General features: G+C 42.3%; 1 protein-coding gene across 1 annotated transcript in view; it reads left to right on the top strand.

The window, feature by feature from the left end:
• ttc27 (tetratricopeptide repeat domain 27) overlaps positions 1 to 14135 on the top strand; it is a 36635-nt gene extending 22500 nt beyond the window's left edge. Inside the window, exons 12-20 of the mRNA XM_037782875.1 lie at positions 1783 to 1905; positions 2654 to 2881; positions 4000 to 4098; positions 4441 to 4493; positions 5658 to 5823; positions 9140 to 9337; positions 9569 to 9680; positions 10983 to 11083; positions 11981 to 14135. Of these exons, the coding sequence (XP_037638803.1) occupies positions 1783 to 1905; positions 2654 to 2881; positions 4000 to 4098; positions 4441 to 4493; positions 5658 to 5823; positions 9140 to 9337; positions 9569 to 9680; positions 10983 to 11083; positions 11981 to 12106 (1206 nt within the window). The 3' untranslated portion in view covers positions 12107 to 14135. The remainder of the gene's footprint in view (positions 1 to 1782; positions 1906 to 2653; positions 2882 to 3999; positions 4099 to 4440; positions 4494 to 5657; positions 5824 to 9139; positions 9338 to 9568; positions 9681 to 10982; positions 11084 to 11980) is intronic.
• The last annotated feature ends 274 nt before the right edge of the window (positions 14136 to 14409 follow it).

Genomic DNA, 14409 nt, shown 5'->3' with positions numbered 1-14409 from the left:
CTTGCTGCAGTAGCTAGCATTAAACTCTAATGATTTATATTGATAATAACTATAACTCTGGTGATTTAGTAGCATCTTTGCTTCCGCACAGTGGCTGTTCCATTCCTGAACGGGGCTTTCTAATGGCACCTGTGACCCCACAAAATATAATAGTTAGCTAAAGCTATGCCTTAGAATTAATGCTTAGATCACTACTTTGGTAGTAAGTTAGCATGCTAATGTAAACAGCTTACATTAGAGAAGATAAACACACTGTTAATCCATTTCTTATACTCCGAACTCTTCACATCCAGAATATCCGTGTGCTCTTTGCACACGGCTTCAACATGTGGAGAAATCCTAAAAAGTGAGATTTTCATGTCTTTTATATTATAAAGCAGGTTTAAGTGCTTTATAAATACTGTTAAACTATCAAAACGCTCAATATACGGAGAGAAATACACACAGCCCGTATTCAGAAATTGTGCGTTTGAAACAAGCCGTTTCGGATTTCTGTCCATTTCTGATGTCACAAATATACAATATTTAGACCGTTACACGGTTTTAAACATAAACATTCTAAATGTGTCCCAGTTTATTTCCTGTTGCAGTGTATGTAAATAACATCAGCTGAAAGGAAGTAAACATGGACCCAAACTGTTGCCTAGCAACCCAATTCCATTGCAATTCCATTGAAATGTACTAAAACAGAGCGTTTCAGACAGAGGGTAAATACAGGTATATTCAGGCAGACAGTACGAGGAAAATAAAGTTTTTTTTTAACATTACAGCATGTAAACATGTTCTAGTAGAAACACAAAATACAAATATCAACCTGAAAATGAACACGATATGGGACCTTTAACAGACCTTCTTTGAGTGTAGTTACAGCCTCTAAGCTTTGATTGGACAATCACCGCTGGGTCGATTACAGTCCGTCTGACTTACCTTCAGCACTATGTGCAGAAGGTGACGACTCTGAAGCAACGACGAGAAATGGGATATATATATATATATATATTAATGCAATGTATATATATGTCTTGCAGGAGCTATAGAACACTGCATTAATAACATTGCGTGACACATTTGCTGAACCACAAAGCATCTTAAATTTTCAAAGACTGGAACATAGTATATAAGTCTAATGCAGTGAGGGCCAAAGTGCAAATGTACTATGGAGTATTAGGGCCACATTGAGGGAAAAAACATCTGAGATTTCCAGAATAAAGTCATAATATTACAAGAAAAAAGTAGTAACATTACGAGAATAAAGTCATAATATTATGAGAGAGAAAAAAGTAGTAATATTATGACAATAAAGTATAAAATAAAATAACACGTCAAATTACTACCTTATAATATTATTACTTTACCCATAATACTACGACTTTTTTCTCTTAAACTTCTGACTTTATTCTCATAATATTACAACTTTTTCTTGTAAACCTATGACTTTATTCTCGTAGTATTATGACTTTATCTCGAAATGTCAGATTAATTTTTTTCCCCCAATGTGGCCCTAATACTCCGCCGTACCATAGAAAAAGCCGCAGGTTGCTGACCGCTGCTCTAGCCCCACCAGCAGGTTGACATTTGAGTGAAATATCTCAATTCTAAGCTATAGTTTGTGTTTAGTGCTGGTTATCTAAACTAAGATGGTGAACATGGTAAACAATATACCTGCCAAACATGAGCATGTTAGCGTTGTTATTGTGCGCATGTTTGCATGCTGACAACATTGCAAAGCCGCTAGCGTGGTTGTAGCCTCTCAGACTTGTTTTGTTCTCTCCTCCTCTCCAGAAACAGCTGGCCAGCTTGCTGACGGACCTCGGCTGCACCAGTTCAGCTCTGCTCATCTATGAAAAGCTTGAGCTCTGGGAGGATGTAGTGATCTGCTATGAGAGGCTGGGCCAACATGGCAAGGTACACACACACACACACACACACACACACACACACACACACACACACACACAGACCATACCGACTTCTGATCAAATACACATCTGTTGGTAGATAAACTCGAAGCTTATATTTCCCCATGTAATGACATGTTTCTTGTGCTTCATGCACACTCAAAATAAATATTTTTACTGCTTTACTAATTACTGAATTTTAAGTTGGATTGCTCTTACAGTTTTCTTCTTCTTTTTATTTTTACTGTTTCACATGGACAAGCTTGATCCCGAGTAGCATACTGTATATCCACACATACGGCCCGTGTACAGCTGTGCAATTCTAGTTTTACCGACATTGACCCCTTTGAACTACAAAATGAGCAGTTGATCGTGATAACAGTGTGAGCCTCACCAAAACATGTAGTGGCATGGTGAGGTGCAACGAGTGCAAATGTCCACAGGTTATGTGACAGCCACTTTAATCGTAACATAATCCTTAATTTGTTTTTCTGTCAAACTTTGTTCCCAAATCCCCTCTGTTGTGTTTTTACACCTCATTTCCTTCCCATTACTTTATTGTTCATGTCCTTTCAGTACTCATTACCTCTTTCACTTTATTCTATTTATTCTGCCTCACAATTCTTAACATCTTTCCCTTCATCCCTTACTTCTTTCTTTTCTGTTTTCTTTCACCTTACAATGACGGTCTCCTTCCTTATTAATCTCCTCCTCCGCGCTGACCTTCCCTCTCCTTTCCTCGTCCCTTTGCCCAGGCCGAGGAGATTGTTCGCAGTGAGTTGGAAAAGAAGGAGACGCCCAGTCTGTACTGCCTCCTGGGAGACATATTGAGGGACCATCAGTACTACGACCGGGCGTGGGAGCTGTCAAACCAACGCAGCGCCAGAGCCATGCGCTCCAAAGCCCTGCTGCACCTCCGCGCCAAGGAGTTCCAGCAGTGCGCGGACTGCTTTGAGCAGTCGCTCAAAATCAACACCATGCAGGTACGGGCACAGCACTGACATTTTAGAAAAAAATTGAACTTGCAAAACTAATGAGATTCTGCTTTGCTTCAATATGAATTTATTTGAAAGAAAAACTCCATTAGAGGGATTATTTGTAACTTCTTACATGTATAAATCATTGCGGGTCGATGTCCCATGCGCGCTCGCGTGTGGCTACGCTGTTCAGACTCAAACTCCAACACAAACTACACAGAAGCACCAAAACCGCAAAAGTTCTATCTAGTGAAGCACGTCTTGCTCCAGCCTCCCGGCCGCGGTCAGAAGACACAGGGGAGACCGTAGCTTTGGTCTCCGGAGTCTCTGCTGTACTCTGCTCCTCTGCCTGCCTGCTTGCCTTCACTCACACACCGCGCTCGTTCTCACTCGCTCTCTCGCTCCACCTCTCACGTACATGCGCACACACTACACACTGCAGAAGAGTTAATTTAGCTCTGAGAATATCTAGTGAATGTACAGTGGATGTTTGTGCAGAAATAAATGCTGCAGCTCCTCCAGACCAACAGAGGTTTCCCGTGACGTTTCCTTCTGCTGAGTGAAGTGACGGCGCTCCGGAGCGAGTAACGTTGTCGTCTCCGACCAAAACTCCGGTGTCTCGACTGTTCTTGCCGTTCTAACGGTGTATTGGTTGTCATTGTATCGTGAAGGCAAGGGGGTGAAGGTGAAGTTTGACCCTGAAGTGACCATGCTCCTTTCATTTGGTTTTTGCGTTTTTCTCGGGTTAAGAGCTTTTAAAAAACACCCTTTATAAATAAAGAGGTAAAAAAAAAAAAACATATCTGTGATCTTCTGACATCTGATCTGGCCATTTTGGAAAAAGGCCGTCACGGCCCCCTTAGGGGTCAAATTGGTGGCGCGATATCTATATCTTTTCATAATATATAAACCTACATCTGTGCCAAATTTGTTGCTTTTATCTCAAAATGCACAATTGTTATGCTTAACCGCCCCACTACATATATATACACAGTATATATATACATATATATACACATATACACAGTATATATATATATATATATATATATATTATTCACTTGCATTGTTTCACCCCCATTTGTGTTTTGTGTTGTGTGTGTGTGTGTGTGTTGTTTGGACAGCTCGGTGTGTGGTTTTCCCTCGGTTGTGCCTACTTTGCCCTGGAGGGCTATGAGGGAGCTGCCAAGGCTTTCCAGAGGTGTGTGGGACTAGAGCCAGATGTAAGTACCTACACACACGCAAAATTTCAGTAACTATATCATAACATGGAAAAGTACAAGTTTGTGCATGGAGAAAAAAACAACAATCCCATCAACTTCTCACTTTACATGTAACACTTGTGTTCCTTCAGTCACACTCCTTGTCTAGAACACACTCATATACTGAACACACACCCCTGCACCCTCTGACTGCCTCTGTGAATAATTGTGTGGCTACTTGAAAATTGCATTTTCTCTGCTGTACTTCTTTATGTTTGATCATTATCATTATTATTGTTGTTTACAACTCTTCCTTACTATCTCTTTCCCTCTATTTCCTTCTGTACCCCCTTCTCTTTTCAGAATGCAGAAGCATGGAACAACCTATCTACAGCCTACATTCGCCTCCAAAAGAAGTGAGTATGAGTATGAATGTCATAACGTTCTTAGCCTCTTAAGCCTTAGCCCGAGGAAAAAACCTTTAAAATAACATACAGTATGAATCAGGAATAGCTCCTCAACCATAAGGCGTCTATGCATATATCTGGTCTCCTTTGAAAGCTAAAAAGCTAAGGAATATGAATCCATTGAGAGACTCATGCATTTAGACTTTGGATAATGCATATCAACTACCACAATCACTCGCGAGGGCAGAGTAGAGAAAACAACCGAGAAGTAAAAAAAACAAAAACCCGTTATTTCCTGTCCTGACGGTGGAGCTGCCCTCAGAGCGGAGCATGCACCGGAAGCGGCTCCACAGAGGAGCCCTGCAGGCAGACCCCTCCCAGTATGTCGACGGCACATTCATGCTGAGAATCTCTTGTTCTACCACATCTGGTGACTGGAGTCCAATGAAGTATACTGACAGCCCCTGAAAACATTCACGAACCGTGCCCGAGTTACGGTACGGAGCGTTCACACTAATCAATCGAACTGGACTTTGGGGACAAGTGTACTCGGATCCGGGCCAGGTCCCTGATGTACCTAATAAAGTGGTCATAGTGTATTTGTATCCTTTTTGCTACATGTGCAGCAATTTTACTGGACAAGAGAATTATGTGCAGGAGGAAGACAAAACAAGCACATGAAGAAAACAAAGAAAAGATGCTGCAAATAAATTAAACGAGAAACCAATTTGACAGCATAAAACAAAAAATGTATTTTATGGCAAAAGTGTTGCCATAAGATACATTTATGTTTTTCAGATCACACAGCGAAATTGAAACAGATGAACCCTAGGGTTCCAAATCACAGGTGACGTTTTTCATTCACCGGAGTTCTTTTGAGATTCTGGCCGTGGAAAGACGTGGTCTTGTTCACACAGATGTGGCTTCTTGTTCTGTGCATTTTTTCCTAGCAGAGAAGGCTGTGAGAGTACAGAGGTAACCAGTGAATCCTGAATGTCTCTGAGCCTTTGTTTACACCAGACTCATGTGCTGTCAGGCCTGAAATTGAGAAGAAAAGCAGGAAAGCTTCTATTAATACCAGGTTAGCTCCATTGCCTGTTCAGCAGAAGCACTTTTGCAGCACTGCTAACTCTTTTGTTTCGGTCTTTCTCTTCCTGTCTGTCTCATTGGCAGAAACAAAGCCTTTCGTACCCTGCAGGAAGCCCTGAAGTGTAACTACGAACAATGGCAGATCTGGGAGAACTTTATCGTTGTGAGCACTGATATCGGGGAGTTTGGTGAAGCCATCAAGGCCTACCATCGTCTGATGGACCTCAGAGAAAAATACAAGGACATCCAGGTAAAGGACTGCACTTAATGTTATCTTAGACGACATTATACTTCAATCTCTGACAGTACGTAGTGGAAGGAATTAATATACTGTATCATAGAGCTGTGAATCCTACGCCCTGCAAGGCAGGGGTCACGTGATTGACAGACACAGCCAAAGGTGTCAATGACATTATATCCAGAGAATCGCAAGTGTTTCTGAGTAGCTCCCACAATTCCAACAGAGTGATACATCTTCTCTAGCTGATTGCGTCATGTCAATTCCAGGAGTCACATTCTCCAGTTAATAGGGGTGTAACGATACGTTTTTTACAACAATACGATAGGTATCAATTTCCATGGTTCTCAGCAAGAAACCGATGGATTGCCTACTCCGGGTAGTGAATGAGTCCTTACCCCAAGTGAAGGAGTTCAAGTACCTCGGGGTCTTGTTCGCGAGTGAGGGGACGATGGAACGTGAGATTGGTCGGAGAATCGGAGCAGCAGGGGCGGTATTGCATTCGCTTTACCGCACCGTTGTGACGAAAAGAGAGCTGAGCCGGAAGACAAAGCTCTCGATCTACCGTTCAATCTTTGTTCCTACTCTCACCTATGGTCATGAGGGTTGGGTCATGACCGAAAGAACGAGGTCGCGGGTGCAAGCGGCCGAAATGGGTTTCCTCAGGAGGGTGGCTGGCGTCTCCCTTAGAGATAGGGTAAGAAGCTCAGTCATCCGTGAGGGACCCGGAGTAGAGTCGCTGCTCCTTTGCGTCGAAAGGAGCCAGTTGAGGTGGTTCGGGCATCTAGCACGGATGCCCCCTGGGCGCCTCCCTTGGGAGGTGTTCCAGGCACGACCAGCTGGGAGGAGACCACGGGGAAGACCCAGGACTAGGTGGAGAGATTATATCTCTACTCTGGCCTGGGAACGCCTCGGGATCCCCCAGTCAGAGCTAGTTAATGTGGCCCGGGAAAGGGAAGTTTGGGGTCCCCTGCTGGAGCTGTTGCCCCCGCGACCCGATCCCGGATAAGCGGTTGAAGATGGATGGATGGATGGATGGATGGATCAATTTCCATGGTTCCGATACGATTCAATGACGATATTTGGCTCATCTAGAGCGATACGAATTCTCTGCTTCTTCCCTGTATTCATGTTAGTCCTGTAGTTTTTTCTTTCAGCCCAGTGGGACTGGTTAAAATCACAGCTGTGACTCAAAGAAACATCATGTTTTCTCAGGACAAACACCCAAACTACCTCAATTTCACATTTTTGAGAGTAATTGCAGATTATTTTACATGAAGTTTCTTCCTTTTTGGTGTATCCCTGTTTCGTCTGCCTTGTTTTAGGCAACTTTTCACCCTGCATGTTGGTTGTGCCGCCATCAGTCGCATCAATTAGGCTGCTAGATGTAAAAGTTGAAAAGGTCAGTAGCAGCAAGGCATGGGGCGATATGAAAACAAGCGTGCAAGGAGACCAGAGAGAAAGACGGTGTTGTGTTCAGCTCTCTCAGTACTTTTGTAGCTTCTAACTGAATCTCCTGCTTCCCTGTTGGTACTTTTAAAAGATCTGCTTTATTTTACGGTTTTGTTTTCAGCTGCGTAGGAGTCGTGTTAAGTTGCTGCTGATGAAAAAACAACATTTCCTGATTTTAATAACAAAATGACAAGGGACTTTTAACAAAATAACAAGGGACTTTTATTGTTAAGAATGTAGGAAATGAAATGTGTTAATCATTGTTTTACAGCCGCTCCTTTGACCACTAGTCACAGCCTTGGTTACACACCCTCAAGCAGGTAGCTCTGTTGTAACGGAGACGTAAATCCCTGCCGTGCTGGGCTCGTGTCTTGAGGAGTTGTAGCATTTATTCATGTACTAGTGTCACGATATAGCGAGCGACCGTTTTATAAAAATAACTTTACTGCGGCGCAATTACACCGCCATTCCAGTGTTTTTATTTCAAAATGTTAACATTTTACTACTTATTCCTGTTTTTCTCTGTGCAGGGCAGCTTTGATTAATTATACCACTGTCCCCTCTCCCCTGCCTTCCTCAGTGAAACAAACCTGTCAAATCCTCATCTCAAAATGTAACATAAAACAGTCTCCTTACTTCAAATGACTGTTCCAATTTCACCCTTCTATTTTTATTAACATCCATCTCTCACCTTTCAATTGTGTTTTGCATATATAGTGGTGTCACTCTATATTTTTCTTCACTGTGGTTGTTATTAGCCCAGAGCCCAGAGCAGGAGAGTTAGAGCAGCGGGACCACCATGAATTCCTCTCTATGGAATGTGTAGAAGGCTGGTGACAGAAGTGCTTTGACTAGCTGATATTTCAAAGGAGCTGAAGGGTCACATGGCTCAGCTTTATGTCTCATGGGGGTTAAATGGGATACACAAGAACTTTACAGTCACACACAGGCGCTATACACCGACTCCTGTGAGTTTTTCCTCTTTTCCATTTTTGTGATCTAAAAGTAAAAGTAGAAAATTCTGGCCTGTCTTTCATGTTATTTTCCCTTTTTTTTTATTACTTTTCCACTTAATTTCACACTTTAACTGGATCCAGCAGGAATTTAAATAAGGCATCCATTCATTTTTCGCCCTAATGTCAATTTCAACCACAGTGACGGACAGCATACATCAAACATAGTTATATTTATGGATTTAATCTCACTCTCATCACAAGAATTGTCAGATCAAATAGACTGACTTCAGAGCCACTCTCAATGTGTTTGTCTTTGCATCCACACCTTTGTCCTCCTCTGCTTAAAAAATATATATACCCCCATATGTTGTTGGTTGTATTTAGTCCATTAATCTGTTTCTTCCAATGCAGGACAGATAACAAAGTCATTAGTTCATTTGCTTGTTTTACCATCCGTCGCATTGCTGTTTAGTTTTGATTTGGTGCCGAAAAATTTAATGCAATTGCTCATAGTTCTCATTTTCAATGGTTACTTTTTTTATTTAGTTTAGTCTTCATCAAAGGCCAAATATTAGGGAATCAAAGGTATCCGTAGTCGATAACTGTGGTAGATTGAAACAATTACCATAAACCAGGGAGACCACGATGATGATAATTTGCAGTCGCACGCCAATGCCATGGTGAGTGCAAGTGTTTGTGAAAAGTAAAATCACATTTCCCATAAACCCAGTTGCTTTCCATCCTGCCTCTCCTTCTTTGGTTTCTTTGGCGGTACTCTTAACTAACAGTAATTAAAGGATTGCATGTGGAATTCAAACCCAACCCCATGACATCACGCATAACGATGTTGAGACTACGAATTGTGATTCATCTTTGAACACAAATCTGACGTACGCATCGTTTGTTTTTCCCCATTACAGATTTTGCAGATCCTGGTCAGAGCAGTTGTTGAAAACTTGACGGACAACCGGGGCGGGCAGGCAGCTACTCTGCGGTCCAAACTGAAGGAGCTCCTGGGGCGGGTCAGTTCCCGCCACAGCAGCGAAAGTGAGATATGGCAGCAGTACGCTCTGCTGTACGGAGATGGTCACAGCGACATCCCAGAGGACAACGAAAAGGTTGGTGCCGATAATATTCATATTTTAAATATTTTGACTCGCAGTGATTGAATTCATTTAAACCATGTTGTTTCACCATGCTGCTTGAATCACAGTCAGCTGAACCAACCGATAATTAAAACCCCAGGACAAAAAGACAGAAAGTAAAGGAAAAAATAAAAGCCGTGACTGCATTTGACTTCTGTGTGCCACCACCTCTTACAATGGTGGTGTTATTGTGTGGTTTTTCAGGCTCTACAGATGTTGTCTAAGGCTCATCGCTGCAAGGTTCAGGCTGGTGGCTGGGAGAAAGAACCTGGTCTCTTCAAGGAGGTGATCAAAAGAGCCATCAATATGGGTGAAGGTGAGAGCACCCTCCAGCTATAGACACAACCACCATCCACACAGAAACGCTCATATTGTTTTATTCCAGGGTAGCTGTACGCATAATCTTTTTATACCTTGCGTACCCTGAGTCTCCTTTTTGGAGAGGAGCAGCGGCTCCACTCCGAGCTACCTCCGGATGTCTGAGCACCTCTACCTCTCTCTAAGGCTGAGCCTAGCCACCCTTGCGGCTGGAGGACGACCACTTTTCCCACTGAGCTACAGCCGCCCATTATCTATTTACCGGCCGACATGGAAGTGAAGCGTTTGTAATCATGCCTATCTATTAACTCAGTATACTTTTCCTGGAAATGTTTTTAATAAATGACCAGCTATATGTTACTGCTTATTGGGAAATAGAGGATTATAATTATTAAATAATGTTGTAGTAATTTTCGACGTTACTTGCTAACTACTGCCTACCCGTAAAATGAAGTGTTACCATATGATCAACAGGAAGTCATGCTTACGTCCTCGTATTTGCCGACTGAAATGGTGTAATAATGCGCTGCAGATTTGACAGGGTAAAAGCTAAGATCCTGGGACTCTTTGGCAAAAAAGGGGGAAATAGTGTGGTGCAGAGCTTAAATCCTCAGAAAACGTGGTTTCAAATCCTCTATAACATGATATCAATCAATCAAATTTAAAGTTATTTTCCCTTTCCAGAGAAAATCCATTCAGCTTTTTATCCTGTATTGGTCCTCCAACTCCTAGGACAATCATCTATTATGCCGACAAACGGCATGCTGGGTTCAGCTCGCTCTCCGTCGCTCGCTTCAATATTAACTGCTACACCGCTGAACGGCATTCTGGGTACAGCTCGCTCTCCGTCGCTCGCTTCAATATTAACTATTACACCACTGAAAAGCATGCTGAGTACAGCTCGCTCTCCGTCGCTCGCTTCAATATTAACTATTACACAGCTGAGCGGCATGCTGGGTTCAGCTCGCTCTCCGTCGCTCGCTACAATATTAACTGTTACGCCGGCAAACGGCATGCTGGGTACAGCTCACTCTCCATCGATGTCCATGTGAGCTTTTGCACCTAAATGACACACACTGTACACTCTAGCTTTGCTTGGGGAAGCAACCATGTCATGGCAGGTGTATTGATCAGGACCCAAGGAAGTGAGTGGTTCTCCAGAAATCTGCAAGCAGCAATACTGGAGGCCAAGCAATCGGCTCGTTCAGAACGGGCACTGCACTAGTACAGTATAAACATACAGAAAAGTGAAAGTTCAAATCCTTGATTCATTCTCTGAATCTCTCTCTCTGTTTCTCAGTGACCATCAGTTGCTGTAAGAAGAAGAGTAATCCAACAGAAGCTCTTCAGATGCTCTCCTCCACCCGCCTCAGCCTCAAGAGTCTGAGCTCCAAAGCTAAGGTACAGTCCACCTCCCCGCTTCCCATGACTCATATCCAATGATGGTAGAGAGCATGACATCAAGACTTCACTACCTTTTATTGCTGTTTTCTTGCATCAGTGTCTTTAACCCTCTGAGGCCCACAATAGACCCATTTTAGTCTCTTTTAGGGTGGGTACAGGGGGGTCTTTAGGGGGAGATAGCAGGTCAACAGTAGATGTCACATAGAAGTGGTGTACATCATCTGAAAGCTGGGAACCTGGAGAACCTAAAGAATTGTGTCCAAAATATGTACTAAGCAGGACATTTTACAGTTGCAAACTATGTAATAGAAACACTTTCTAAATGACCTCAAACATATCTTTGGCATTATCAATTCCAACATGTTCGCTGATGCCATATTCCTGATTCCATAGCGCCATTTCAATAACGTCCCCCTTAAAACATAAAAATGTTCTGTCACTGTGACCTCCCTGCACCCAGTTGAGAATGTAAGCTGTGTTTATATGTTCGGCCTAAGATGGTTCGTTTCAGAGGAGAAACCTCACTCGGTACCATTTAGATTTTCAAGAGGTTTAATTCATTCAATTTATATTCCTGATTTATGTCTAAAACAACTCGACACACAGTGCTGAGCTGTATCTCAAATGAATCTTCAGGTTCCCAGCTTTCAGAATGATGTGGCATTCACTGTTGACCTTTTATATTCCTCTGAACATTACCTGTAACCCAACCCCTACCCCTCCTTAAGGGATCCTTGACACATTACAGCATGTTGAGGTTCAGAATCTGTTCATTTGCACATCCAAATCATCCAAAAACTGTTAATGAATAAAATATGAATGATGTTAACAATATGACCCTTCAGTGCATTACATAATTATGTAATCTTTTTCCTCCACATTACTCCGTTCTAGCAAATGCACACAGATGTGGCCACGGGTCAGGTCCACGCCGAGCTGCAGGACGGTGTCGCTGCTCTGGAACAACTGGTCTCTGAACTGCAGGAGCTGAGCGGGAAGCTGCGTGACCAATCACAGTGACCTCTTGGGAAAAATCAAACGCTGTGGCTCTGAAGGCTACTCAGTAGTAAAGACTAATCAGAGGCAGACAGAGACTCGGCTGCAGTGATCAGCCTTGTTTATTGTTGAACACCTTTAAAGGTAACCTCTATATTTTTTAAACTGGACCCTCTTTTCCCATGTTTATGTGTCTAAGTGACTAATGGGGACGACAATTATTGAAATTGGTCCACCACCAGCCGCTAAACATCAACGTAATGTTACGTTCACTAAAAGTGCTTGTTTTTGCCACTGACAGGCTCAGATTGTTATTAGAAGGAGAAAGAAAAGGACCCTACAGAGAAATAAAATGTTTTTCTTACCTTTCTACCTTTCACTTGATCCGGTCTGTTTGTTATCGTGTCCAAGTCCCGTTCAAGAAGAAGTCTCGTTGACTAAATCATCTGAATATTCAGCCAAATGTTGTAGATAACACTAAGCTACGCTTTCTGCACTCCAACCAGGGTCTGATATTAGCACCAGCCAAATGCGGGTAAATTGTTGGCAGTGGCAGGTAAAATTGACCGGCCATCCGCCACTTTGGCAGACAGGGAAAACGCTAGTGATGGAAATAGAGAACTGTAGTTTTCCGATTCCTTGGTATCTCATGCCTCCGTGTCTATCGATTCCTCTTCGATGCTGTCTGACTGTAACGCATGCACAATGACGCATACGCAAGCTGTATCATGTTTCAGTTTGTTTGGGACCGAAGTCACGGCGGAGAGAAAGAAAAGCGCTCAAAAGCACGGCGCTACTACTAAACCTTAGGGGATACACCCTATTTTTCCCTGATAATTCTACACTGTGAACAACAAACCTGTGTTGAAATCAGCAAGAGGAGCGTTAGAAACGCTAGCAGCCGGTGGGCAGCACAGTCCTGCTCGACTAAATAACGGAGCTACCAACGTTAACGGAGGTGCCATTACATCACACTATGAGGCGTTCAAGCTCTGCTCAGTAAAATGACCATTGGGTGAAGGTACAGTAAATTACAACTGTATCATGATGTGTTCAAATGTAATCTCGTAAAATTAAGTTTTTGGCGAGAAACTTGAATAAATCCAATTGTTTGAAAGAGACGTTTTTACAGCGATATAAATAGATATTAGAGAGAGAATTCTGACCTGTTTAACATCCTAACACTACCTCTAAACAGCTTATAGTACATCATTAAAACTACTGATGCCAAAAAAAAATTCTAATCAAAGCAAATATTTAAATATTCATCATTTGAATTGTGTTTTTATGCAAATAACCAGTATAGATCACAGTAACAAAGTACAGTACAGTACTGTGTACAGTAACCTCCCACCACTGTAAAATAGGGCTCTCCCCCCCGAATTTGAACACTGTAATTTACCATGTATACAATGTTTCTCATGTAAAATATATCAAACATTGAATTACTTCAGATCTAAAATGTTATTCCTTCATTTAGCGCAGCGATTTCAAAAGTGGCAGATAAAAAAATACCTGCCTGTCACAGTGGCATGAAATGAAAAGGGTTCATTTCAGACCCTGACTCCAACACAACAAACTCTGCCCGGCTGGCACTCGCGTTTCCACCATGGATATATTCCTTTCTTCCACTGTTGTCTTCCGGCAGCGACACTCTTTCCATTATGTCAGACACATAGAAATAACAATCGGAGCCTGTCACGGCAAAAACAAGCACCTTTAGTAGATGTGAATGACGGTGCCAGCTTGCCCCAACAGCACCATATTGCAGCCTGTAAGTCTTCAGCGCTCTCCCTCAATACTGGACCAATTTCAGAAATTGTTTTCCCAATTTGTCATTTAGACACAAAAATATGGGAAAATAGGGTTGAGAAATACACAAGCTACCCTTTAAATCAAGAGTTTTACAGCAGAAGACTGAGGATATCAATACATCAAATTAGAAATGGGAAGCCAAAGGTTGCACTTTGTAATCGTGAGTTTTTTTTATACACCTATATCCACATTGGAATGTAAACAATGACTGTATCAAATATTAAAATATTTGAAATTGTGAATGCTTGCTTTGATTTTTTTTCTGTTGCATTAGGAAAAAAATGATTTGGATCTTAAAATTACCTTAATTTATCACAGGATGAGCTTAAGGAATGTACTATTACAGAGTCGGTGTCAGTGTTGAAGAGTTTCATCTGCTTACAGTGTAGAAAATGAGCTGCCTTTCCTCAATCTGAGGCTAAATCTGAATGTACTTCTGTACGTCTGGCACTCTGCAGGCCTACCAGCTACCTCTGAGTTGATGTCTGTTATTACCTCCACAAAGGCCAAGG

The sequence above is a fragment of the Sebastes umbrosus genome, chromosome 10, assembly GCF_015220745.1.
Source record: "Sebastes umbrosus isolate fSebUmb1 chromosome 10, fSebUmb1.pri, whole genome shotgun sequence".
In the NCBI taxonomy this organism is placed as follows: Eukaryota; Metazoa; Chordata; class Actinopteri; order Perciformes; family Sebastidae; genus Sebastes; species Sebastes umbrosus.
Note: the sequence above shows the minus strand (reverse complement) of the source record. Positions and strands in the feature narration are given on the sequence as shown.